Source organism: Leiobunum rupestre, chromosome 4, assembly GCF_980474605.1.
Source record: "Leiobunum rupestre chromosome 4, qqLeiRupe1.1.hap1, whole genome shotgun sequence".
Classification (NCBI taxonomy): Eukaryota; Metazoa; Arthropoda; class Arachnida; order Opiliones; family Sclerosomatidae; genus Leiobunum; species Leiobunum rupestre.
In genome coordinates, this window is record NC_143387.1 from 33,373,388 (window position 1) to 33,398,350 (window position 24,963).

Consider the following 24,963-nt stretch of genomic DNA (forward strand, 5'->3'; position numbering starts at 1 on the left):
AAATTTTACTTGCGTTACGTATTATTTTGTACCCTTTGACGTTTTCAGTATAGGGACGTCACCACTGCCTTAATTAGCGAAAACGCATCAAGGACCGAAAGTCCATTTCGAGAAAATCATTGAAATTCATTTGGAAAAACCATTTAATACGTTTTTGCTTAATTAATTAATAGACCTTCATTCAAAAAAATGCTATTTGCAAATTTGTTACTATCTAGTTTATACCAATTAATGTGTTATTGCACAGTAATTTTAAAATATCATGACTGATGACGCGTCTATATCTAAAAAATATTCAAGCTAGAAAGGTTTGTTGATTTAATAATAATAATATTTCGCAAAATAAAACTCTGCAGGCAACCACAGAGGCCTATACGTGGTGGTTAGATTCCATTAAAAATTAGATTAAAGATTTGAAAGCTCTACAAAAAAGTTTCAATAGATAAAACCAAATTTAAAAAAAAATTAAATTTAACATAAGAAATTAAGAATTTTGCGGAAGCCAAATGCCAAAAAAGAATTCCGATACTCAAGAACGAAATAGCGGAATTGAATTCTGAGTGACATTCTCCCTGATTCCAGCCCAGCACCGTAACCAGGATTTGATTTCGGAGGGAGCACACAATGGGAAACAAAAAAAGCCATACGTTTCGGGGGAGGTGGACTTGCCCCTTGGCCCACCCATCTGGCTATACCATAATAATCAGCTAGGCTAATACCCAAGGCACCACCTTAGGCCTAAGTCATCATGCGACTTTTGAAGCCATTAATTCAGGTGGCCGGGTTACAATGCGTAGGAGGGTGGTGGCAAGCCCTGCATGCCACGCGATCGAGCCAACAGCTCCCTACACTCACTATTACCGTTAACCTCAACAAGTTTTTATGGAAGGGGAAACCGAAGAGCTCGGGGGAAAACCCCTTAAACCAGTGGGGAGAGAACTTGCAAACTCAACGCAGAAGGAGTTGTTCCGAGTTTTCACCCAGTGCCACAAGCTGGGATCGAACCCGGCTCCTCTTGCTGCGAGGCGAAAGTGCTAACCACTCCGCCACCCCACACACACTCCGCCACCCCACATGCTCCTCTCTATTTGAGCCCAAAAACCAACCTTTTTCTATTTGACTAGGCGAAAACCTAACTTTTCACCCTACCCCTCTAAGACCGAGGGGTAAGACAGTCTCATATAATCTGTACACCGAGTTCGTGGATTTAGCACTGTTAAAGGTACATATTTTCAAGAGTTCGCGAGTTCCATTTAGCACTGTCAAAGGTACGGCAGTGTACACCGAGTTCGCAGAGTGTCTTACCCCTTGTCTAAAGCCCTTTCCACACTAGCTTCATTTTTATCGCGGTACGAAACCGGAATAGTTGGCTCGCGTCGAGACGGAAGCTTAAACCAGTTCCGATAACGTGATCGGTTCACTTCGTCGTAGTGTGAACAGAACTAGCTCACTTTATTCTCAAACCGCGATCGGCACGGCCAGAAAATGTTCGGCGTAAATAATGCCATTTTATTACTCCTTATGTTTTTGAAGTACCGTATACGTAATAGACATAACAGATATTTAAATAACAAAAGAGAGATAAAATATGGAATTGAAATATTAGCATTAGCATTTTTAAAGAAATGACCGAAGGTTATTAAAAAATTGTTGTATTATTTTAAACAAAATAGCTCGATAGCTGATATTTATTTTAGATAAGCGTTCACCTTCATACTGTATATTGTTATTATATTTAAATAGACTTAATTTTAAATTTTTTAATATTTAATTTGTCAGGTAACCAAAAGTCATATATTACTAACGTTATTCGATATAAATATTTAATTTAAAGATTTCAAAAGAAATACTTTTTAATAAAATGTTACTGGCACGGTTGGTGCGTCCACACGCACTTTAAAAATGACGGAAAGCGCGCCGAATACGGTTAAACCATGGACGCTACCATGGTTAAACAGAGCTGAGACTACCTCTCGAGGTAGTCTCAGCCCGGGTCGACCACTTCTAACCCGCTCTAAAGTGTCCGTGTGGAAAGGGCTTAAGACATGGGATTTTGACCTCAAATTGATCAAAAGTTGATCAATTTTGATGTTTTTTTTATTAATTTTTATAAATTTTTTTAATTTTTGGCATTTTCAAAATTTTTAAATTTGTTAAAGTTTTTCACAGGGGGGTCCTAGGAATCGGTCAGAATCCCATGTTATTTTCAATCGGAAAATTTCCATTTGTTGTTGTCAAAAATATTTTTCGTTGCCATCGCAAAACGGTTGCCCATTGAATAAATTCCCTTTAGGATTTTTCAAGTTACACGAAGGTCTACCAATCCCCCGAGTTTGAACAATATCGGTGGGTTACACTTCGGGGTGTCTCCTTGTGAGTAATACCATAAGTAACATAATACTATAAGTATGACACTTCCTATTCTCCTAATGATAAATTTCTTAATGATAGTCTGTCTCGGCAATGACCATATAAATCATTAATAATAATAATAATAATAATAATAATAATAATAATAATAATAATAATATTTATTTCGCAACACAAAGTTTGCAGGCAACCACAGAGGCAAAGCCTATACAGGGTGGTTGCCAAAACAGTACAAACAATTAAAATAAATAATTTAAAAACAAATACACAATATAAATTATACCAGATATAAATTAAATTATAAATAAATAAATTGAAGAATTTTGAAGAAGCCAATCCGAAAAGAAGAACTCTGAGACCAAAGACCGAAAATGTTGAATTGAAAGAGAAGTGGCATTCTACCGGATGTCAGCTGGCAAAAGATTCCAAATCCGTGCACTTCTGAAGAAGAAGGAATTTTCTAAAGCCAAGCATCTAGCAAACTTTAGATTATACGTAGGGCAGGTCTTCCGCGTGCATAATGTCATTTTGTCATCTGTATTAAAGGTCGGTGACTTAACAATTTTGAAGAGTGTGACCATATCCGAAACACTTCTACGAACGGAGAGTGGCCAAAGGTGAAGATTTCGTAAGCGTTGGCTATAAGGAATTTGACCAGGCAAATAAGACCGAGGCTACTTAAGGTAGTAACTCGGGAAATTACGCTGTACGCGTTCCAGTGCTGCAATATCCTTATTGAGATAAGGATTCCAAACTGGAGACGCATAGTCCAGCACTGGCAAGCACATCGAACGAAAGAATGTGGTAGATGCGGGCGTAAAACCAGTGGGTCTACGAATAAGACCACAAAAGCGGCGAGCTCGCTTGCTAGCGTAATTAATGTGGGAGGTCCACTTTAGATCTCTTGAAACGACGACACCGAGAATCTTCATAGAGTACATACGGTTAAGTGGAACGCCATTAATATTATAGGTGACATCATCATGGGACTTCCTCCTTGTAATTACCATGACGTTGCATTTTTTAATATTGAGGGAAATGTTGTTGGCCACACCCCAATTGAAAATACTAGTGATGTTATCTTGCAAGTTCAAAAGATCCGCGGAAGATCTAATTGTGAGAGATATATAGCTGTCATCCGCATACTGATATAGATAAAATTTTGAAGTCAACACAGACGGCAGATCAGACAGAAAGACGTTGAAAAGTAATGGTCCCAAAATCGAGCCTTGAGGCACTCCAGAACGCACTGGAAGGTACGTGCTGAATTCACCACGATAGGTCACTCGTTGAAAGCGATTGGATAAAAAATCGCGAAGCCAAAGCAATACCTCACCAGTGATCCCGATTCTTTGAAGTTTAAAAATAAGCCGCTTGTGGCAAACGGAGTCAAACGCTTTTGACCAGTCAAACGACACCACGTGAATGTCAGTTGGGTTACGCTCATCGAGAAAGGAAGACCACTCGTGGAAAGACTTCAGAAGCTGGTGCGTGCAAGAGCGACCCTTAGAAATCCATACTGCGAGGTAGGTATTAAGGAACTGTCTTCCAAGAACTTATTAAGCTTCTCGTAATCAATCGATTCCAGTAATTTTCCAACGACAGACGTGAGTGATACAGGTCGATAATTTGAAAGGTCGTTGCGCTTGCCCGACCCTTTGAAGACCGGCACAACATTAGCAAGCTTCCAACCAGAAGGCAGAGAAGACATTGATAGTGATAACTTAAACATTTTCACCATCGGGTCAATTATGGCAGGAGACATCAATTTAAGAAGCCTAGGATGTAATACCATCCGGCCCACAGGCCGATCCATTCTTCAAACGTTTCAAGGCGTTTTTTCTGGTGTCGAAACGGATGGTAGAGTTAAGGCAGTGTCTGACGTGCTAAAGCTTCGGTAGAAGAATTCACCAAAGGCCTTAGCTATGGCCAAAGGACATGATATTTGCCCATTCTTTACTTTAAACGAAGACGGTGGAGGGAGTTGGGACTTTGAGCGGACGAAACTCCAAAACCGCGTAGGATAAGTAGCAATGGTATCATGCAAATTTGACACAAATATATCATGTGCACCTCTAGTCTTAGTTCTCAAAGTGTTGTTAAAATCCCGATACTTCTTCAAATCTAAATCTCTTCCCAACCATTTCGCTTTCCTAAAAAGAGAATTCTTCACGTGGCTCGCGTGAACAAGACCAACCGTAATCCAGGGCGGGTGCTTCTTTCCATGAATGGTTATACTCGGAACATTGTCCCTAACGCATGCCCAAAAGAGATCAAGCCAAAGTTCCCAAGTCACATCAATATCACTTGAAGAAAAAACAATGTCCCAAGGAGCGTAGTACAAAGTGCCTGCAAGATCATTTTTAGACCGATCTTTGTAATTGAGAATAGTTCGATGAATTCTCTGAACAAAATACCGAGGTAAGTTCAGGCTTCCAGCAACCGCAAAGTGATCACAACCTGGTAGGCTGTCTCTAGTGTGAGTCTCAGTGAGGAAACGTTCGTCATTTATGAAAACCAAGTCAAGGAAGTTATTTCCGCGTGTGGGATTTGTTATGCCGTCTGTTGAAGTCCAAGGCCAAACACAGTATCGCAAAAAATTTGCTCCTTTGCTGTACGAAGAGACGGATTCGACCAGTCAACATGTAGGTTAAAATCTCCCATTAAGATGAAAACATCGTGCGGTGGAAGAGTCTCGTGTAAGAAACCAAGAAGGTCACTTAAATCCTAAGGACTGACAACTCTCCGCGAGTTGAATCGCAACACATTTTAAACTTTATTTTTGTTTCTGAAGGTAGTTTTGTTCGAATTTGAGACCCAAACGTGCTTTGGCTCGTATATACAGCCGTAAAGATAATCTTTAGACGAATTTCCGGTTAGGAATCCTCCGATTACGCAATCACCCCACGACAGACCATCATTAATATCATTAACCGACGTCTTTCAGTGTTATTATGTTAGTTATGATATTATATATTAAATGGTATATTTTATTTTTAATAATAAAATATTATGTAGTATCAGGGGATTTTAGCGTATTTTACAATTGTTCTCTTTCTGTAAAATGAATAGCATCGCTCTTCGATTAGGAAAGCCCCAAAATTTTTCATAATTTAGAAAAAAGGCTCCGTTGAAAATTCGTAGTTTTTAGGTTTGGCCCGAGGGGCAGTTCACTCCCATGATTAAATCTGCACTTTTGGTTGATTAAATCTGATTAAATTTGATGTCTGTAGCTTTGGCTGTATTGAATTTAATCCGATTAAATTTGATGTCTGTAGCTTTGGCTGTATTGAATTTAATCCGATTAAATTTTATGTCTGTAGCTTTGGCTGTATTAAATTTAATCCAATTAAATTTTTAACCTTGATTACTTCTGTGACTCTACGAAGGAGTGAACTGCCCCTCGGTTTGGCGTCGGGTTTGGCCCCGTTGGGCGCATTTCATTTCGCCGTCTAGCTTACCTGCAAAAAGTTCCGATTCCTCGTCTGCTTTTAGTTTTTGTTGACGTACTTCGGTAAAGCTAAATTGTATCCAAAAAATTCAAAATTCGATTTCAAAGAACAAAATGAGCAGAAATGTTTAAAAAAATTAAGACTCGATGCAATGAAGTGAATAAACGACTACACGCCAGCTCTTATTTTCAAGGAGTTGGTTTCTACCTAACCTAACGTACATAATCTCAGAATGTTATAGAATTTTAGCAACGTGTGAAAAGTATGGGAGACGTCACGCCCCATTTCAAGTGAAAATGGACTACAATTTCTTGAAAACAATATTCTAACTTACGAAAGTTAGTTCCGCCATTTAGATCCCCAGATTTAATTTTCATAAACCATGGTACGCATACTAACAAGGAGAGTACCCGAGGTGTTTTTTCTGATTTTGTTCAAAGTCGGGCGTAATGTAGACCAATAAGAAAATTAAAATTTCCCAAAATGAAACGGTGCACTATCCATTGGTTTTGCCATGGCAACCGAAAATGTTTTTGACCACTTAAAACAGAAATGAGATTATTTCCTTATTTTTCCCAAAAATATTTACAACTTTAACCCAAAAATGTTAAAATTTACCCAAAAATGTTCCAATTTACCTAAACGTGGTCGAAATTACCTATTTCGTGATTTTAATTTTTTTTTAAATTTTCGTAGGTAAAACCGAAAACATTCCATGCTTTTTAAAATGGAGAGTTTTTGTTTAAAGAGGTCAAAACATTTTCAGCTTCCATGGCAAATCGAAAGGGAAGTGCAACGTCTCCTTTTGGGAAATTTCATACCTCAGATAGGTCTACATTATATCAAAGATAATTTAAACTCGTACCCTAGATTCGAATACTGAGAGCTTTCCCATTGACGGTTTTGTTACCCTTTTCCGGCACGTGACCTCAGAAAAATCGGGCTCCATCGGTTGCGGTAAGGCGCAAACCATGGAGCGAATTTTTTCTGAGTTCCAGTGGGTAAACGCTATCGTACAAGCGGCCACGCGCGAGAGAGTTTAAATTATATTTGATTATATACGCCCGACTTTGAACAAAATCGGCAATTAACACATCGGGGAGTCTCCTTGTAAGTGCCCAGTTTGTACCCTTATTAGAGACTCTTATATTGGGATAATTACTTAGGTGGGGAATGAACTAGTGGCGACATGGAACCTAATCATCGCCGATTAAGTTATATTTCGTCGCTAGTTCAATTCGCCACGTAATTATTCTAATTGTACTGCTCTAGCTTGTACCAAAATATTTTTATTGTTAAAAACTTGTTATTAAAATAAGCTGATTACCACTCAACTGAATAAAATATATGATTTAATATAATATCATAATTAACATAATAATCATAAGTATCACTGAACGACGTCGGTTAATGATATTAATGATGATCTGTCGCGGGGTGATTGCGTAATCGGAGGATTAGAAACTGCAAATTCGTCGAAAAAATGACACCTACGTATTATATACCAGCCAAAGCACTTCCTTCAAACACCAGGGTAATGTTTAAAATTTGTCCCGATTTAATTTGCAAAAATCTGTTCGTCGATAGGATGAACATAGGCGTGCGCAGGCATTTAAAGCAGGTCGGGCCAGCTTATTTTTTACGCCCTTTTAAGCTCTTGCGCCCTCTATCCTTTTTTGTGAAACTTATTAAATACCAAGGCGCTCCTGTGTAGTTCCTTTCTTTCTCAATAGATGTGGCTAGAAATTGTTATAGTAGAGTATGTGACGAAACAATAGTACTTTTTAATTTAAACTATACTTAACATTGTAAGTGCCCAAAATTTCCTAAAATCCACTGCTCGCCGAACCATTGCTTCGCGAACCAGCGCGTAGAAATAAAAATCGAAAACGTAAATCGGGCAACGATTTTAAACAATAATAATAAATGAAACACGAAAACTAGATACCTGTATTAAAAAGGATAAAATAAAAGGTTTGATGGATTTTTTTTAATGTAGTAAAAATGTGAAAATCAAATTTTAAAAAGTAGAACACGTTTTTGTTAAAGCAACACGCGGCAATGTAATTTTGTAAACTATATTGGTTTTTAGTATAGTTTAAATTAAAAAGTACTATTGTTTCGTCACATACTCTACTATAACAATTTCTAGCCACATCTATTGAGAAAGAAAGGAACTACACAGGAGCGCCTTGGTATTTAATAAGTTTCACAAAAAAGGATAGATGGCGCAAGAGCTTAAAAGGGCGTAAAAAATAAGCTGGCCCGACCTGCTTTAAATGCCTGCGCACGGCTATGATAGGCTGGCGCCCTTTTTCCCCAAATTTTTTGCGCCCTTTCAGTTTTCAGGTCGGGATGAATGGTAATTGCCGAGACAGAGTATCATTAACTAACGTAGCATTGGGAGAATAGGACGTGTCATACTTAATTTAGTTATTATGTATTAATATAAAATTGCAATTATAATTATAAACTAAAATTATGTTACGTTTTTTTAAGGCTAATATACTTCTCAATAATAATATGGTAGATAACTATACTATACGTTCTAAAGTATTACTCGTTATGTTAAAATGTAGCTTTTTTCGCTCGGTTTTTTCATAATTTAGGTCGCCATTTACCAAAATGGCGATTTTTTTCTCTTCTTTAAACGTGTGATAGACAAGAATTCGTAGAAGAGCGCTTCATACTATTTAAACAGTGAAATTTTAACAAATTATTTAATTATAGTATGTGGAAACTTTGGATTTCATGCATGTTTCCCACGTTTGCCTGTACTATAAAGGTATGATTGTCAGGAGCCACGGCAGTCAGCCCACGCGATTTTAAAAAGTCGTAGTTTTTAGGGTCTTGATATTGGTGTTTTTTATTTAAAATTATTTATCTACCGCAATTTATATTGTCTTAACATATTCTACTTACAAAACGTTGACATTTTTTGTAAGAATTTTTTTTGAAAGTTGTTTTATTCAGTAACCGCGGAAGTACTCCATGACTAGCTCCTCCTACGACTAAAGCATAAAGAACCCTACATTACCATGCAAAATGGGGGTGCATTTGGTCCTACCTGCCCCCCAATTCCGCGGCTCCTGCTTTTATTTAATTGTGTACTGTAGCTGACATGGATATTGAAAGCTTAATATGTGTTTCTATATTAAAAATTCATTCTTCTGTCCCCTTCTGACAGAGGACGGAAAACACAACGCCATCTACATTATAGAATTTGTATTGTAACAATAAAATTTGCTACCAAACAATTTTCTTATACTGTAATAAAACATCATATTTAATTACGACCAAAAATTAAAATAAAGGGAAAACTTTAGTCAAGATTACTTAAATTAAATAATCTTGCCTTAGCCACAAGCGGGCGTGACACGTAGAAGGTTTAGCTCTGTATTTAGTTACACTAAATACATTTCGGAGAAATGGGACTTCGGTGATATGAGCTTTCAGAGTAAAAGCAAGAATATGTCAATTCGGTGAAAAGGGAATTCGGTGATATGGGAATTCGGAGAAAGGGGAATTCGGTGATATGGGAATTCGGAGGAAGGGGAATTCGGTGATATGGAAATTCGGAGAAATGGGAATTCGGAGAAACGGGAATTCGGAGATGTGAGTCACTAAATACATTTCGGAGAAATGGGACTTCGGAGATATGAACTTTCGGAGTAAAAGCAATACGGAATTATATCAATTCGAAGAAAAGAGAATTCGGTGATATGGGAATTCGGAGAAAGGAGAATTCGGCGTTGTGAGGCCGACCCTTTAAAACGACGAGAACTCATTTTCACAAAAAATGTCGTATATAAAGAAGTTTTGTAAAAAAAATGATGTACATTGCGTTTAAAAAAAATTATTCCCATATTATTAAAATATTAGTTGAAGAATAGACCCATAACAAAAGAGGGGCCGCAGACGAGGCTTAAGTGAGACCTCTGGACGGAACATCCTGTTTGTGACGTTTTGAACCACGTGACCGCCATTGAAATATACAGGCGGAAGTAAGGAAACGGATGTTCCGTCCAAATGCTGAGTTGCCAGGTAAAAATGTTAATTTTCGGCCCCCCAACTTTCAACATGTGTCTTTGCCTCTTTAGTATTTTTGCAGATTTAAAACTCGCATGTCGTTTGTTGCGTAATTAACAGAAATATGGTCACTTAGCTGAAAGCCTGAACGGAATGAACACAAACTTATTCACCTAGCTGATAGCCCGAAAAGAGAGCGGCATTTTTTTAAAGGCCTATATAGGGCTAGGAGAGACAGAATTAAATTCAGATCATTTTGACAATTTGTTGTGTTGTCAGGATACTTTTTTGGTAAACTTATTTTCTTATAGCTTGCAGCAATAAATTGTAACCTTTATCGTTTTAAAATTTATATTGTCTCTTTTATTTTGCAAACGGAAAAATAAGGAAAAATGTTTTCTTCGAGTTTGGCAACCCTAACTTACTTTTTTTTGCTGAGCCTAAGCTAGCTCTTGCATAATCTGTATTTATTTATGAAATAACTTATTATTATCGTGAAGAAAAAAATCAAAGTTTTATTTTGTAGTATATCAAAACTGAAAAATGTATGTATTGAATCTCGTCGAGATATTTAAATTGGCATCGTTTACTTTGTAAGTATAAACTATGGTCAGTGAAGCCTGTTTGTGATTCTGTGAATTGGGCCTTGGTTTCTAAATTATTGTTAGTAAATAGTAACAGGAGAAAATAGGGTAGTAAGCTAACCAAAAATTTTATATAATTTGTAATGTAGGATATATTTCTCTCAAACCGTGCACAAATACATACCATTAGTCAAATTCTTAATTAAAAAATAAGTAAAAGGACTCCCCACATTGATTCCAAATATTACCAAGAGACATATTACCCTATTTCTTTAGTGGTGTTTTAGTAGATGTTTATCATTTATGTCAATATTTGAAAAAATAGCCTACTTTTACTAATTATAAATATTAAGAAATTTCCCTCATACCAAATTGTGCAGTTGTTAAAGATTCTACCAAAATGGTTTTCATTGAAGGGAAATAAAGCCTTTTGGGCACTTTATTTTTGACTATAATTAATTATTCCCTTTTCAATAGCCCTATCAATATTTTTAAGGCATTTTATTATTTTAAGGAATTGCTAATTATTTTAGGCTAATTTAAGCAACCTATTAAAAATAAAGACAATTTAAAGTAGTAACTGGATTTTTCCATGTAGTATCATGGCAATAGTTCCCCTTTGAAATTAAAGATTTTCCTCTTTAGATAATAAAATATATTTAGAGTATTTGAGTTGTAACTATTAAAAAGATTGGATAGAAGGATTGATGTTTCTGTACCTCTTAAAGGTTAAAAGTAGGACATTACAGGAAGGTTTTATAAAAATTATTAATAGTTTCTCTCTTTTTAAATTTTAATTAATACTTTAGTACTACATTATTATTTTGAAAGTGTATTGAAAGTTTGTTTTTTTCCATATAAATGTTTCAAACATTTTTAAAAAAATAACTTATAATTTCACAGCCAATGGAAAGCTTGGCAATATATACATATAACACCAAATGCCCCAATATCTAGTTTTCCTCGTCAAAGGAGTTTAATAAATAATATTTAAGTAGTATTAAAACTCTCAGACTTGACCCCTTTAAGATCATGACTTAACTCTTTGTAAAATAAATGTACCAGAAAAAATAGGAGAGTGAGAATTTTAATTTCAAGAAGTTTCACTGTAGCGGAATTTTTTTTGTTACTCTATTGGTTTTAAGTTTTTAATTTTTGTTACTGGTATTTTTGTAGATGACAAAATAGCAAATTAAAACATGTCAGCCAATAATGGAAATGCTGATGGTCCAGCAGCTGCTGCCAATGATGCTCCTCCGCATATACCTCCATTGGGAAGGAACAGAGCCCAGAATAACAACAACAACAACAACAATAATAACAATAACAACAACAATCAAATGATCAATGTTAGGGATAGATTATTTCACGCTCTCTTTGTGCGTGTTTCTTTGGCATATGCCAGAGCTTTTCCTTATCCTCTTCGGAGAGCGTTTGAAGTCATAGTACTTTTCAAAGTATGTTTCAATAAATTGTTAACAAATATTTGTTTTAATTTAACTTTTTATTTCAGGCCATTCTATCATTGTTTATATTGGGTTATATTCACGCTGTCTTTATTAGGACACCCATAAACTGTTTAGACGAAGTTCATCAAGATTGGCCACGGGAAGGCATATTACGCGTTGAGATAGTCAGAAGTGGAAGTGACATTTTGAAGGCCTCCAATGGTGCTGTAAATAGTGATGGTACAAATGCGGGCGACATCTATGAACAGAGCGTCAACGAAATTAATGAACAACTGGTAGCTAGTGAGGAGCGTGCGAAGGAGGAGCTTTTCCATCAGAATGGCTTGCCTCTTTTAAATGAGAATAATACGTCACAGAACAATGAGCTTTCTAATAGCAAAGTAACGGAAACCATAGTTAGGGACAATATAAAAGATCCCTCTATAACGGATAATCTAAAGCCAGATACTGAAGTTAAGAAGCCTAAAGCTAATGGTTTAGAAACTGGCAGTAAAATACTCCCAGTGACTACGGATCTGCCCCCCTCTTCGGAGTTGAGCTCCTTCAATAGTAGTCAGGTTTCCGAAGTTAATAACGATATTGAATCGGGTCAAGATGGATACCCTCATCCTCTAAAAGATAATATTCCGGAACTGGAAATGTTAGCTAGAGCTGGTATATCAAAGTTAATTAGTAAACTGTTTTTGGAGGCGTTATATGGTGTTTATATTTTAGTATGGCCTCAGGATGAATATATTGTAGAGTATTCGTTGGAATATGGATTCCTGAGGCTCTCCCCCACCACCAGACAAAAACTTAATATCCCTGTAAAAGTTATAACTCTAGGTAACGCAATTCTTTTACTTAGAAGTTAATTTTAACTTAATAATTTATTTTTTAACATTTAAATTATTTCAGATCCATCTAAAGATCTCTGCTTCGGAGACTGGTTCAGCCGCTTCCTATTAGACGAATTCCTAGGTTACGACGACGTACTTATGGCCAGTTTGAAAGGGCTAGCTGAGAAAGAAGATCATAAAGGCTACGTTCGAAATGTCGTAACTGGTGAACATTATCGTTTTGTTAGTATGTGGATGGCCAGGACATCTTATGTGCCAGCCGCATTCATTATGCTTGTTTTTGTAAGTTTTGCTATTAGAGGTTTCAGAAATAATGTGTCATTTTTTTAAAATAATTTATTTTTATTAGACACTCTCAATATCGATGCTTCTAAGATATTCGCATCATCAAATATTCATGTTTATAGGTATTATTTTATATTCTTCTAGTGATCGTACGGGGTGTCATTTGAGTCGGGGTCGGGGAGAGAAAAAACCCCGAAAAACCGGGTTGATTCGGGGTTTTTTTGGAATTTTTATTTTTAGGTGTTTTCTAACTACTAAAGTGTTGCTTCTTTGGAATCTTTATGGGTACATTCAGTAACGGGAATCTGGGAAAAATCAGTTTTTACTTGATGTTTGGTTGATGACCACTCATCGTCATAGTGACGTAGGAAGTTACTGAACGGTGTTATTTTAGTCAGCGCTGTTTTTAAAGATGGCGGCTATAAATGTTAACACCGATGCGTTTGACGTCAAGTCATCAAAAAAACCTTCTCGCCGAGATGGTTTGATAACAACCATACTCGAGTCAGATCACTATATTCTTCATTTGATTGTGTTTCGTTGTATAACTAATTGTAAGTAATTTTTTCCTTTTTAAAAGTTGAACTTCTTCATATGCTAGAGTTCAATGTAACTATTAGCTTTCCAACGGCACCTCTTCTCACTGTAATTCTTGCTCTTGTTGGTAAGTATAACTTTTCCACTTTTATTTGTATTTATCAAACTAAGAACAAACTTGGATATTAGGCATGGAAGCAATCATGTCAGAGTTCTTCAATGACACTACTACAGCATTTTACATAATTTTGATTGTCTGGGTTGCTGATCAATTTGATGCTATATGCTGCCATACTAGTATAACAAAAAGACATTGGCTTAGGTAAGCGATTATTATTTTTATTTTGACGTGGGGTGACTAACTTATAAAAGGAAGACCCAATTTCAGTGCTCCCAACTGCAACCCATAATACCATAAAGTATAATTTTTCTTCAAGGTCCATAATCTATCCCAAATTGTAGATTTAGTTTCAATAATTTGGGAAAACCAACATTGGTTTAAAATATGTTTATAACTTTTTGTTTAAGGACCATTTACAAAAGTACACAATTCAGTTATTGTGATAATTAAATACTAAATCAAATTTTGGGAGTCAATATTTAAATACTTAAGACTAAGATAACTTAGTTCATGGACCCTGACTCAACCTAGAAAGTCAAGAATGCCCAGTTATAATCAGTGGCCCGAGCCCCAAACTGGGTCTGAGTGGGCAATTTTTGGTACCAATTAAATCTAGTGGGCACACTATTATTTCAAAACTGGTGGCACTTATGACATAAGCACTGGTCAGGGGCATCCCATTGAGTGATATGGGAGAGGGGGCCCTCCCAAAAACGTTTGTTAAGTTGAAACATTGAGGTTGACTAGGAAAAATAAAATATTTGATGCCCATTTTTAATTTCGAAGAAACTTTTCGCCAAGTGAATTGGAAAAATTTGTAATTTTAGGAGGTGCTTTTCGGAAATTTTAAGTGGGGCTTCAGAAATTTTACAAATGGCTCAAGTGCCACATAAAATACTCTAGTGACGTTAACATATTAGAAAAATTAATGCCTAAAATAGTGGGCAGTTCTAAAATCGGATTTGGGCAGTGCTATTTATCGTGAATTTATTGCAAAAAGTATGAAGAAGTCTTTCCGGTACATATCGACAAACGCAGCCAATTTTGCTGAACTAACTAAATATTCGTCTGTTACAAATTCTGAATTTCAGCTGCTGTTATAGCTCATTGAAATTTTATTTTGGGGGTTCAGTTTGTTCTAAAAAATCCTTTTTTAGCCCCTGCTAAACTTGTAAGTTCAAACAGTGTTTTTATTTGGTTTACCATTGCGCCCTTATTAGTCACATGAAAAGTTCCTTTTACCCCTAATTATTTTACAGATTTTGATGGTACCCCTGAAATATTAGTATTTCTATTAAGGACCTGTATTAGGTTAATTGAACCAGGGCTATGATGGTAGATTTTCTATCAGTAGTGTCCCAATAGCACCATAAGTTCTTATACAAAGTATTTCTAAACCGGGTATTGCTAATAAAGTATCTGGATTAGACTGATTTGTGGCAAAATTTTCCTTTTATTCATTCTCTCACTTATGCTTATCCAATAAAGGGCCAGAACAAATTTGTACAAATTTTAGCACCCCCACTATGAGCTATGGTGACACATGGGGGAAGTCTTGATACTTAATTTTATGAAGTTTAGCTTGTGTTACTACTAAGCATTTTTTCATTCCCTTAAGTCAATTCGATGACTTGGTCCTCTCGAAAAGCTAATTTTTTAAAGGCTAATTTAATGCTTAATTTTTTTTATTGATACTTCCTTTTATGGTCTTATTGGTTTCATCATAAGTCTATATTTTTCCAAGCCATGCACTTTCTACGTCACTCTAAACTAGCGCCCCCTACAAGTTAGTCACTTTGGGGAATACTTTACTGAGAGTTAGTAATGGAGGGATGTCATCACAAGAAGAAAATCTCCCCCTAGCAAGGCGCTGTCAAAGGCTACTTGTGACTCGTTAACAAGCGGACGCAAAACCGCGGCGAAGCCCGTCTTGTGAAAAGCTCTCAGTAAAACTTTTGCATGTGAAGAATTGGAAGTGTCACACTTATGGTTTCATTTATCTACCCTCACCATGAAATCTGGCAATTTTCTTCTAAAGAAAATCACCAAAATAATCAGAAAAATTGAAACTTATATTACTTTTTAAGGGTTTTTATTCTAGACTAGTCTCGAGGTTTAGTTTTACTTTTGAATTTCAAAAAATAAAGCCAAAATGCCGCAAAATTTAAATTGGTGAACAATATTAAGCTAATCATGGTTTGAAAACCTTTTTTTGGGCAAAATACGGAAATTTTTCCGGAAAAAAAGACTGGTAATTTTCCTACTTACAGCTATAATAATAATACTGAAACCATAGTCTTTATGTGCGACCTTTAGTGGCTCACATAAAACGTTTGAGTGGAATGAGTGAAGCAGCTCCCACTGCAGCCACTTCGAACTTTATAGGAAAAATTACAGTTTGGTACTTGTGTAAATCGCACTTAACAAAAAATTAATGAAAATAGTATTAACGTAACATAAAGTGCAATGTTTATAACCATAAGTGTCAAATTTTCTGTTCAAACTCCCTTGGGCAAATAGAACATCGTTATCTACAATCCTTTAAGAAATCACTTTTGGATCCAAAGTGTCTCAATTTAAATTTTGGGTACACTGCTCCAAAGGCTAAGAGACTATGAATAGCTATTTTGTAAAATACTTATTAGTGATAGATAAACAATATTTTAATGAGCACGCTTTTAGGATGGCGAAGCAGCCTCGTTAAAAATAAACATTTAATTTCATAAATAGAGGCAAGACCTAGGTGGTTCCACGTCCACTTTTCTTGAGGGCATTTTAGAACTTTCACTAATAAGTTTTCTAAATCCCTGCCCAAAAACTTTGAAGAAAGTGGGTGCATTTCACCAAATACGTTTCTATACTCCACCAAAGATGATATAGAACTCCGTACCCTAGATTCGAATTCTGAGAGCTTTCTGATTGATGGTTTTGTAACAAAGCGCTTACCCACTTCTGACACGTGACCTCCGTAAAATCGGACTGCATCGGCCAATTTGGATGTTGCGGGAACAGCACTGTCAGCGTGTCATCAAAGTTTGCCTGTTGTCTTATCTATAGTTGGTTAGCATGGTAACTACTAACTAAGCGCAACGCATGCTCTGCACCATTATTAAGTCAAAACTAGAAAACTCCCTAATGTTGTCGGAGAAACATCTTCCTTGTTGTAACTACCGTGTACGTTTTTAATACGCTTAGCGCTGCAACCTTTTTCGTAAATGTTCATTATTTTATTTATGTAATAAATATTGTCAAATAAACGCGAAATAAGACGAGCTCCGATTTCGCCTCTTAAACGAACGCGAAATGAGACGAGCAGCTATTTCGCCTCTTAAACGAGCGCGAAATGAGACGAGCAGCTATTTCGCCTCTCAATCGAACGCGAAATGAGACGAGCACCTATTTCGCCTCTCAATCGAACGCGAAATGAGACGAGCACCTATTTCGGCTCTCAAACGAACGCGAAATGAGACGAGCACCTATTTCGGCTCTCAAACGAACGCGAAATGAGACGAGCACCTATTTCGGCTCTCAAACGAACGCGAAATGAGACGAGCAGCTATTTCGGCTCTCAAACGAACGCGAAATGAGACAAGCACCTATTTCGGCTCTCAAACGAACGCGAAATGAGACGAGCACCTATTTCGGCTCTCAAACGAACGAGAAATGAGACGAGGACCTATTTCGCCTCTTAAACGAACGCGTAATGCAAATGACTGCGAAATGCAAACACCCCTATTTTGGTAAATAAATGACTGCGAAATGCAAACAGCCCTATTTTGGTAAATAAATGACTGCGAAATGCAAACAGCCCTATTTTGGTAAATAAATGACTGTGAAATGCAAACAGCCCTATTTTGGTAAATAAATGACTGTGAAATGCAAACAGCCCTATTTTGGTGAACAAATGACTGCGAAATGAAAACAGCCCTATTTTGGTAAACAAATGACTGCGAAATGCAAACAGCCCTATTTTGGTAAATAAATGACTTCGAAATGCAAACAGCCCTATTTTGGTAAACAAATGACTGTGAAATGCAAACAGCCCTATTTTGGTAAACAAATGACTGTGAAATGCAAACAGCCCTATTTTGGTAAACAAATGACTGTGAAATGCAAACAGCCCTATTTTGGTAAACAAATGACTGCGAAATGCAAACAGCCCTATTTTGGTAAACAAATGACTGCGAAATGCAAACAGCCCTATTTTGGTAAACAAATGACTGCGAAATGCAAACAGCCCTATTTTGGTAAACAAATGACTGTGAAATGCAAACAGCCCTATTTTGGTAAACAAATGACTGCGAAATGCAAACAGCCCTATTTTGGTAAACAAATGACTGCTAAATGCAAACAGCCCTATTTTGGTAAATAAATGACTGTGAAATGCAAACAGCCCTATTTTGGTAAACAAATGATTGCGAAATGCAAACAGCCCTATTTTGGTAAACAAATGATTGCGAAATGCAAACAGCCCTATTTTGGTAAATAAATGACTTCGAAATGCAAACAGCCCTATTTTGGTAAATAAATGACTGCGAAATGCAAACAGCCCTATTTTGGTAAATAAATGAACGTTGAATGAGAAGAGCCCCATTTTAGGTTAAAATTAAATAATGGTCAGGTTCAAATAATATTTATATATTTAGATCAAGGAAAGATCGAGAAGGCACGTCCCCTAGCCGCGAAATCAGCTTCACCACAGGTTTCTTTGATCTCATTTGATAGCCCTAAGTAAAGTTATTACATTGAATATAATTTAAAATCATTAGTTACATTAATTACCGTCTACTAGTAGTTTTAAGTGTCGAAAATGGCCACTTTTGAGCATGTTGACACGCTATGTAGTCCAAAATAAGCAAGTGCAGATCCAGAATTTTTCAAACATTTTGTAGAAAACATTCCTATAAGTAAATTTCGTAAGTATTGTAAGTTTCCCTTTGCAATTTTTGGATACATGAAAGAGCTTTAAAATGTGCGAATAAATTATTATTATTACCAAAACTAGAGGTAAACTGCACTAATAGGCTATAAATATGCTATCTGACACTATTACCTTTGTTAAATTAAGCCTTTTTAAAAAGAGAGTTCACCTTTTATTTTAACTAGAATGATTGTTTCTAGCTAAATTTTGGGTTTCTAAGTGATTTATTTCCAAATTTTAACAAGTTTCTCCAAGGGTTACAAAATGAGCTTAAAGAAATGTTTTCTAGTAAACGTTCTAAAATCTCTCAACTTGCTGCCGGTAATGTTCGTTCGGCCTTTTGCAACGTTCTATAATACCGGGGTATTTGTCAAAAGGGTAATCCACAAAAATGGCCTGGGACATCGTACAGGAGCACTATGTTTTCGATCCTCAAACTGAAATAAATTGACCGATTTTGCCGCAGGATTTGCTCCGTAATATTAAAATAATAAGCTTCTTTTTTTTGCAACCACTTCTATTTGGTCTACTCTGTAAAGATGTATATTTGAAATAGCAATCCACTCGCGCTAACACGGGCGAAAGCGGTCACTGCGCCATCCGAACAATTTAGCCGTTTCTTGTCTTTTTGGGGTAACAAATGATTGTCTGGGGTATTCTTTCCCCGCGGAAACGCCATTGCCGCAACATTTGTTTTAACTTCCATTCCAGAGGAATGCCACGCTGGAATCTAGTCGGACAGGCAACGGTCCGTGGGAAGGCTGGGCTGCTGTGAGTAAACAGAGCAATTGGCGGGGAAATAAACGGACTGGTCGCCTTAAAAGGAGAGAATCCCTTGAAAGATTCACGCTTTCATTGTTAACCCGGCGCCCGTCGCTGATGTGGCCGAGCTCATTCGCGAATTGGGTGATGAATAGCGCGTTCTTGACAACTTGATTACGATTGTAACTGTTTTATTTTGCTGCGGAATATTTAGGAGGTTTTCCTTACGATTCTTCGTTATATTAAACATCTAATGTTAAATGTCGACTGTTATTGATTATTTCGGGGAATTTGGTACTCCCAAGTCCGCCCATTCTGTTTGCGGGGTAACAAAGTTCATACAAACCTGGGAAACCTGGAAATATCAGGGAAACTTAGTTGTTGACTAAAAATTCAAGGATATTTAAAATTTTAGCAAAATTCAGGGATTTCAACAAACTTTGTGAGGCTTGAGTAAGTTTGCTCTCAACAAAAATAAATAAAAATATTAGGTGGCTTTGAACCTGGAAATGACAGGGAAATATCTGTAAAAAAAACCTGGAAATATCCGTAAAAATCTGTAAAAAAACCTGGAAATATCCGTAAAAATCTGGAAAAATCCGTAAAAAAACCTGGAAATATCAGGGAAATATCCGTAAAAATCTGTAAAAAAACTTGGAAATATGAGGGAAATATCCGTAAAAAATTATAAAAACACCTGGAAATATCAGGGAAATATCCGTAAAAAATTATAAAAACACCTGGAAATATCAGGGAAATATCCGTAAAAAAACCTGGAAATATCAGGGAAATATTCGTAAAAATCCATAAAAGAAAGCCTGGAAATATCCGTAAAAAGTCTGGATATACCAGGGAAATATCTGTAAAAAAACCTGGCAATATCAGAGAAATCGGTTTTTCAAAAGTTGTAGGAACCCTGGTTTGTGTTTAAGCTTCGACTGTAACTTTAATTAATACCGAGGTTCAATATTACAGGGAAAATCCCCTGTTGTCAACGTATCGCTTACATTGACGACGTTAAGTTTTTAATCTTTAATTTTGGCCTATAGTTTCGCCTGGTAAATGGCGAGTCGTAACGAGAAGTCGGTGACCTAAACAATCGCCTTCTAATATGGATGGATGCGGCGGCGTTGATCCCTGAACCCCAGGAGGGCCACGGATTACTCGACCCCGCCTATATCGCGCTCCTCCCCTCTTTTTGTCAGACCGAAATTGGCCCAAAAATCAATATTTTTTGGTCGTTCAGACCCGCAATCTATTTATTGTCTTTATATTATTATTTTCTAGTAATAAAGATTGTAGTTACAATTAGTGACGTTGAAATAATTTATATTCATTTGACAGGTTCTTTTACCTATATCACTTTGCTTTCTACGCTTACGATTATCGTTTCAATGGGCAGTACAGTGGCCTTGCTCTTCTAACTTCATGGTTTTTTATTCAAGTAAGACACATTTTCCTTCTTTTTAGTTTCGCGTCCAAAAAGTAGTACTTTCATTAGGTTGTGGTGGCTTGACAGACGGCGAGCTGTGGGTTGTAATTGATTCGAATATATTCGGACGTTGGATTTCAATTAATTCTGACATTTGATTCGAATATATTCGGACGTTGGATTTCAATTAATTCTGACATTTGATTCGAATAAGTTCGGACATGGGATTTCAATTAATTCTGACATTTGATTCGAATAAGTTCGGACATGGGATTTCAATTAATTCTGACATTTGATTCAAATAAATTCCGACATTTGATTCGAATAAATTCTGACATTTGATTCGAAAAAATTCCGACATTTGATTCGAATAAATTCCGACATTTGATTCGAATAAATTCCGACATTTGATTCGAATAAATTCTGACATTTGATTCGAATAAATTCTGACATTTGATTCGAATTAATTCCGACATTCGATTCGAATTAATTCCGACATTCAATTCGAATAAATCCGACATTCGATTCGAAAAAATTCCGACATTCGATTCGAATAAATTCCGACATTTGATTCGAATTCCGACATTTGATTCGAATAAATTCCGACATTTGATTCGAATAAATTCCGACATTTGATTCGCATTAATTCCGACATTTGATTCGAATTAATTCCGACATTTGATTCGAATTAATTCCGACATTTGATTCGAAATAATTCTGATATTTGATTCGAATTAATTCCGACATTGATTCGAAATAATTCTGACATTGATTCGAATTAATTCTGACATGGATTCGAATTAATTCTGACATTGATTCGAATTAATTCGAACTTTTAATTGGAATTAATTCGAACTTTTAATTGGAATTAATTCGAACTTTTAATTGGAATTAATTCGAACTTTTAATTGGAATTAATTCGAACTTTTAATTGGAATTAATTCGAACTTTTAATTGGAATTAATTCGAACTTTTAATTGGAATTCGAACTTTTTATTGGAATTCGAACTTTTTATTGGAATTCGAACTTTTTATTGGAATTCGAACTTTTTATTGGAATTCGAACTTTTTATTGGAATTCGAACTTTTTATTGGAATTCGAACTTTTTATTGGAATTCGAACTTTTTATTGGAATTCGAACTTTTTATTGGAATTCGAACTTTTTATTGGAATTCGAACTTTTTATTGGAATTCGAACTTTTTATTGGAATTCGAACTTTTTATTGGAATTCGAACTTTTTATTGGAATTCGAACTTTTTATTGGAATTCGAACTTTTTATTGGAATTCGAACTTTTTATTGGAATTCGAACTTTTTATTGGAATTAATTCGAACTTTTTATTGGAATTAATTCGAACTTTTTATTGGAATTAATTCGAACTTTTTATTGGAATTAATTCGAACTTTTTATTGGAATTAATTCGAACTTTTTATTGGAATTAATTCGAACTTTTTATTGGAATTAATTCGAACTTTTTATTGGAATTAATTCGAACTTTTTATTGGAATTAATTCGAACTTTTTATTGGAATTAATTCGAACTTTTTATTGGAATTAATTCGAACTTTTTATTGGAATTAATTCGAACTTTTTATTGGAATTAATTCGAACTTTTTATTGGAATTAATTCGAACTTTTTATTGGAATTAATTCGAACTTTTTATTGGAATTAATTCGAACATTTATTTAAAATTAATTTAGAAAAAAGTTTGTGCTATAAATGTATTATTTATTTGTTTTCGAAATCAGCATTCCATGGTATATTTTTTCCATCATTACGAACTGCCAGCGATTCTCTCTCAAGTGGAGGCAGGTATGCATCAAGATAGTGAAAACAATAACGTGTCTCCCAACCGCAACCCTCCGCATCGCGAAACTCAATCGACGGAGCCAGTGCCAACTCCCAATTCAGCCGCAGGCGCCCGCAACGGTGTCGCTACTTCCGTCGGACGCGATGACGCCGTCACTTCGGACAATGGCGACGCTAATCCGCCTTCGAGCGACCCTCGACCCAATCACGAAGCCAACGGCGAAATCGTTGGCGGCGCTTTAAACCGGGCCTAAAAACGAATAATCTTGTACATACATTGAGAGTAAGGCTCAAGGTTTAAACAAAACAAAAAATGAAATAGTTTTATTTATTAAAGCTGCCCATTTTTTTATTCGAAAGTGCGCGCTTTAATTAGGTATATTTGTAAGAAAAACTATATATTAAGAGCGTTATATTAAATTATTAACTATAAAAGAGAGACTGTAATAAAATTTGTAGGTAGGTATCGTAGTTTTACGTGTATCCGCGTTGCTCTTTGGCGACGCTGAAAAGTATGTAAAAATGTGTCGTGAATGGTGAAATTCGCGATGTTTTTCTACAGTAGTAAACTTTCTTTCTCCACCGAATATTGTTCCCCCCAAAACTAAATTTTTTTTAGACGTCAATATTTTATTTTTTAAAGTATGCCCCGTAGAATTTACCTTCTTCCTTATACTTTCTTAATGAAACGGTTTATATTCTTCCCCTTCGTATCTTTATTACTGGGCTTATTTTGACTAAGAATTTGATTTCCGCGTATTCCAAAAGCGCGATGAAATTGTTGGCTACAATGGACTTTAAATAAAAAATATGTTACGTTTTCAATCATCTCTTGTTAATTTTAACTCGGGTTCCAACATTTTGAGTGGGAACTCGACTCTCGATCCACGTGATCGATTTATAAATAGCAAGTTCAGGCACTGACTATAGCCGCGTTGGGGTGACCTCCGTGCTGGGGGAGATAGATATAGCTATATATATATGGTGGAGGCTAAGCGGTTCTTAATGTGACAAGGGTCTTAGCTGACCCATAGTGGACTCTCTCTCTCTCTCCGCGAACCCCGGGCAAGACGGAATTACTTCTCCGCCATTTGATTCGGCACCATACCCCGACGGTCGTGTAATCTAAAGCCACGAGCTTAGGATTTGGTCAACAGCTGAATTGGACACGTTAAAACGCGGGACAAACTATAGAAGGGGACAGCCTTCTCTCGCTCAATCCTAATCATCGCTTAAGTTCATATTTTTATTTAGGCCCGAAAGGTTTTGGTTCCTTTTGCGCAGTTACCGTCTAGGCCAGTCTCAGTACCCACCCACGAAGACGTTAAATTAAATAGATGCGTGAAGAATCATCTGAAGATTATAAAAACAACTTGACGGGACTAAATGAAAACGTCTGTTGAAATGAGAAATTAACTTCTTACTCTGGCTATTTTAATTAGTTTTAGATCTATTTGGTCCCAGTTTCGTGTATTTTTTTGTGCTAGAAACCCTATTGGTAAGATTAAGTTGCTTAAATTTTATAGGGCTTAACTTTTTGGCCCACTTTTTATTATGTTTTACCATGCTTTGCATTGCAGTTGATAGGTGGTTCTTATTAACTTAACAACCACCTCGTAATTTACGAACGCTTAATCCTATCTCGTGGCAAAAAATCAGACGTTTTATAATTACGTAAATTGCTCGGCTACTCCCCTAAATATTTCTTTACCCGCCAACAAAGGCCTATTAAAATTCCCATTGAGTCTGGAGTTTTTTATGAAACATTTTTCCAAACCACTGGTTTTTATCATGACGTTTTTCTAATTTATTTAAAAACACATTGAATAAAAACAAATCCAATACATTCAATGCGTACATTTGATAATTATTATCGTATTTCGAGAGGCTCATGAACTAAAAAGGATTGTACCCATTGACGTGCGTATTAAAGGGATTTAAAGTAACTAGCGCTAATCATCAATAGCTTTTGTTAAACGTGTATGAAATTCATTGATCCATCATAAATATGGAAGTTCCTACTCCTTTAAAGAGGAAATTATATTCAATGCGATTTTACACGGGAATAAATTATAATACAGATAGTGTTTTTCAATAATATTATATAATTTATACGCTTCTAGCGGTATTAGAACCCTAGCAATGAGCTGGGTTCGCCAAAATTTAAACTAGTCGTATCTAGTGGATCGCTTTCCATACTCTTAATATTGAGTATTATCTTCTTCTGACCGCACGAATTTCCCCAGGAAGAATTTATGAAATGTTATCCCAAATATGTTAGTTCCTGGTCCAATATCAAGGTACCAAGATTCAACGTGACTTTCGAATAGATGGGTACTCGGTATCGCGCA

At 36.0% G+C, this 24,963-nt stretch overlaps 1 protein-coding gene across 2 annotated transcripts; it reads left to right on the forward strand.

Annotated features, from left to right (window-relative positions):
• The first annotated feature begins 10,276 nt into the window (after positions 1 to 10,276).
• On the forward strand, positions 10,277 to 23,437 carry LOC149947483 (membralin). 2 transcript variants are annotated; one of them, XM_090172154.1, is made up of 10 exons: positions 10,277 to 10,444; positions 11,612 to 11,892; positions 11,949 to 12,558; positions 12,619 to 12,729; positions 12,802 to 13,025; positions 13,093 to 13,150; positions 13,609 to 13,692; positions 13,755 to 13,887; positions 20,714 to 20,813; positions 22,552 to 23,437. In XM_090172154.1, the coding sequence occupies exons 2-10, from the start codon at positions 11,635 to 11,637 to the stop codon at positions 22,864 to 22,866; spliced, it is 1,893 nt and encodes a 630-aa protein (XP_090028280.1). In that variant the 5' UTR covers positions 10,277 to 10,444; positions 11,612 to 11,634; the 3' UTR covers positions 22,867 to 23,437. The 2 variants fall into 2 exon arrangements, with proteins under 2 accessions (XP_090028280.1, XP_090028281.1); XM_090172155.1 differs by lacking the exon at positions 10,277 to 10,444 and adding an exon at positions 11,083 to 11,188.
• Positions 23,438 to 24,963: the final 1,526 nt, after the last annotated feature.

Coding starts and splice junctions, on each gene's coding strand:
- LOC149947483 (XM_090172154.1), top strand. CDS start 11,635: ATGTCAGCCAATAATGGAAATGCTGATGGTCCAGCAGCTGCTGCCAAT. Junction 12,730..12,801: donor TGTAAAAGTTATAACTCTAG/GTAACGCAATTC, acceptor AAATTATTTCAG/ATCCATCTAAAGATCTCTGC. Junction 13,151..13,608: donor TCAAATATTCATGTTTATAG/GTATTATTTTAT, acceptor CCTTTTTAAAAG/TTGAACTTCTTCATATGCTA.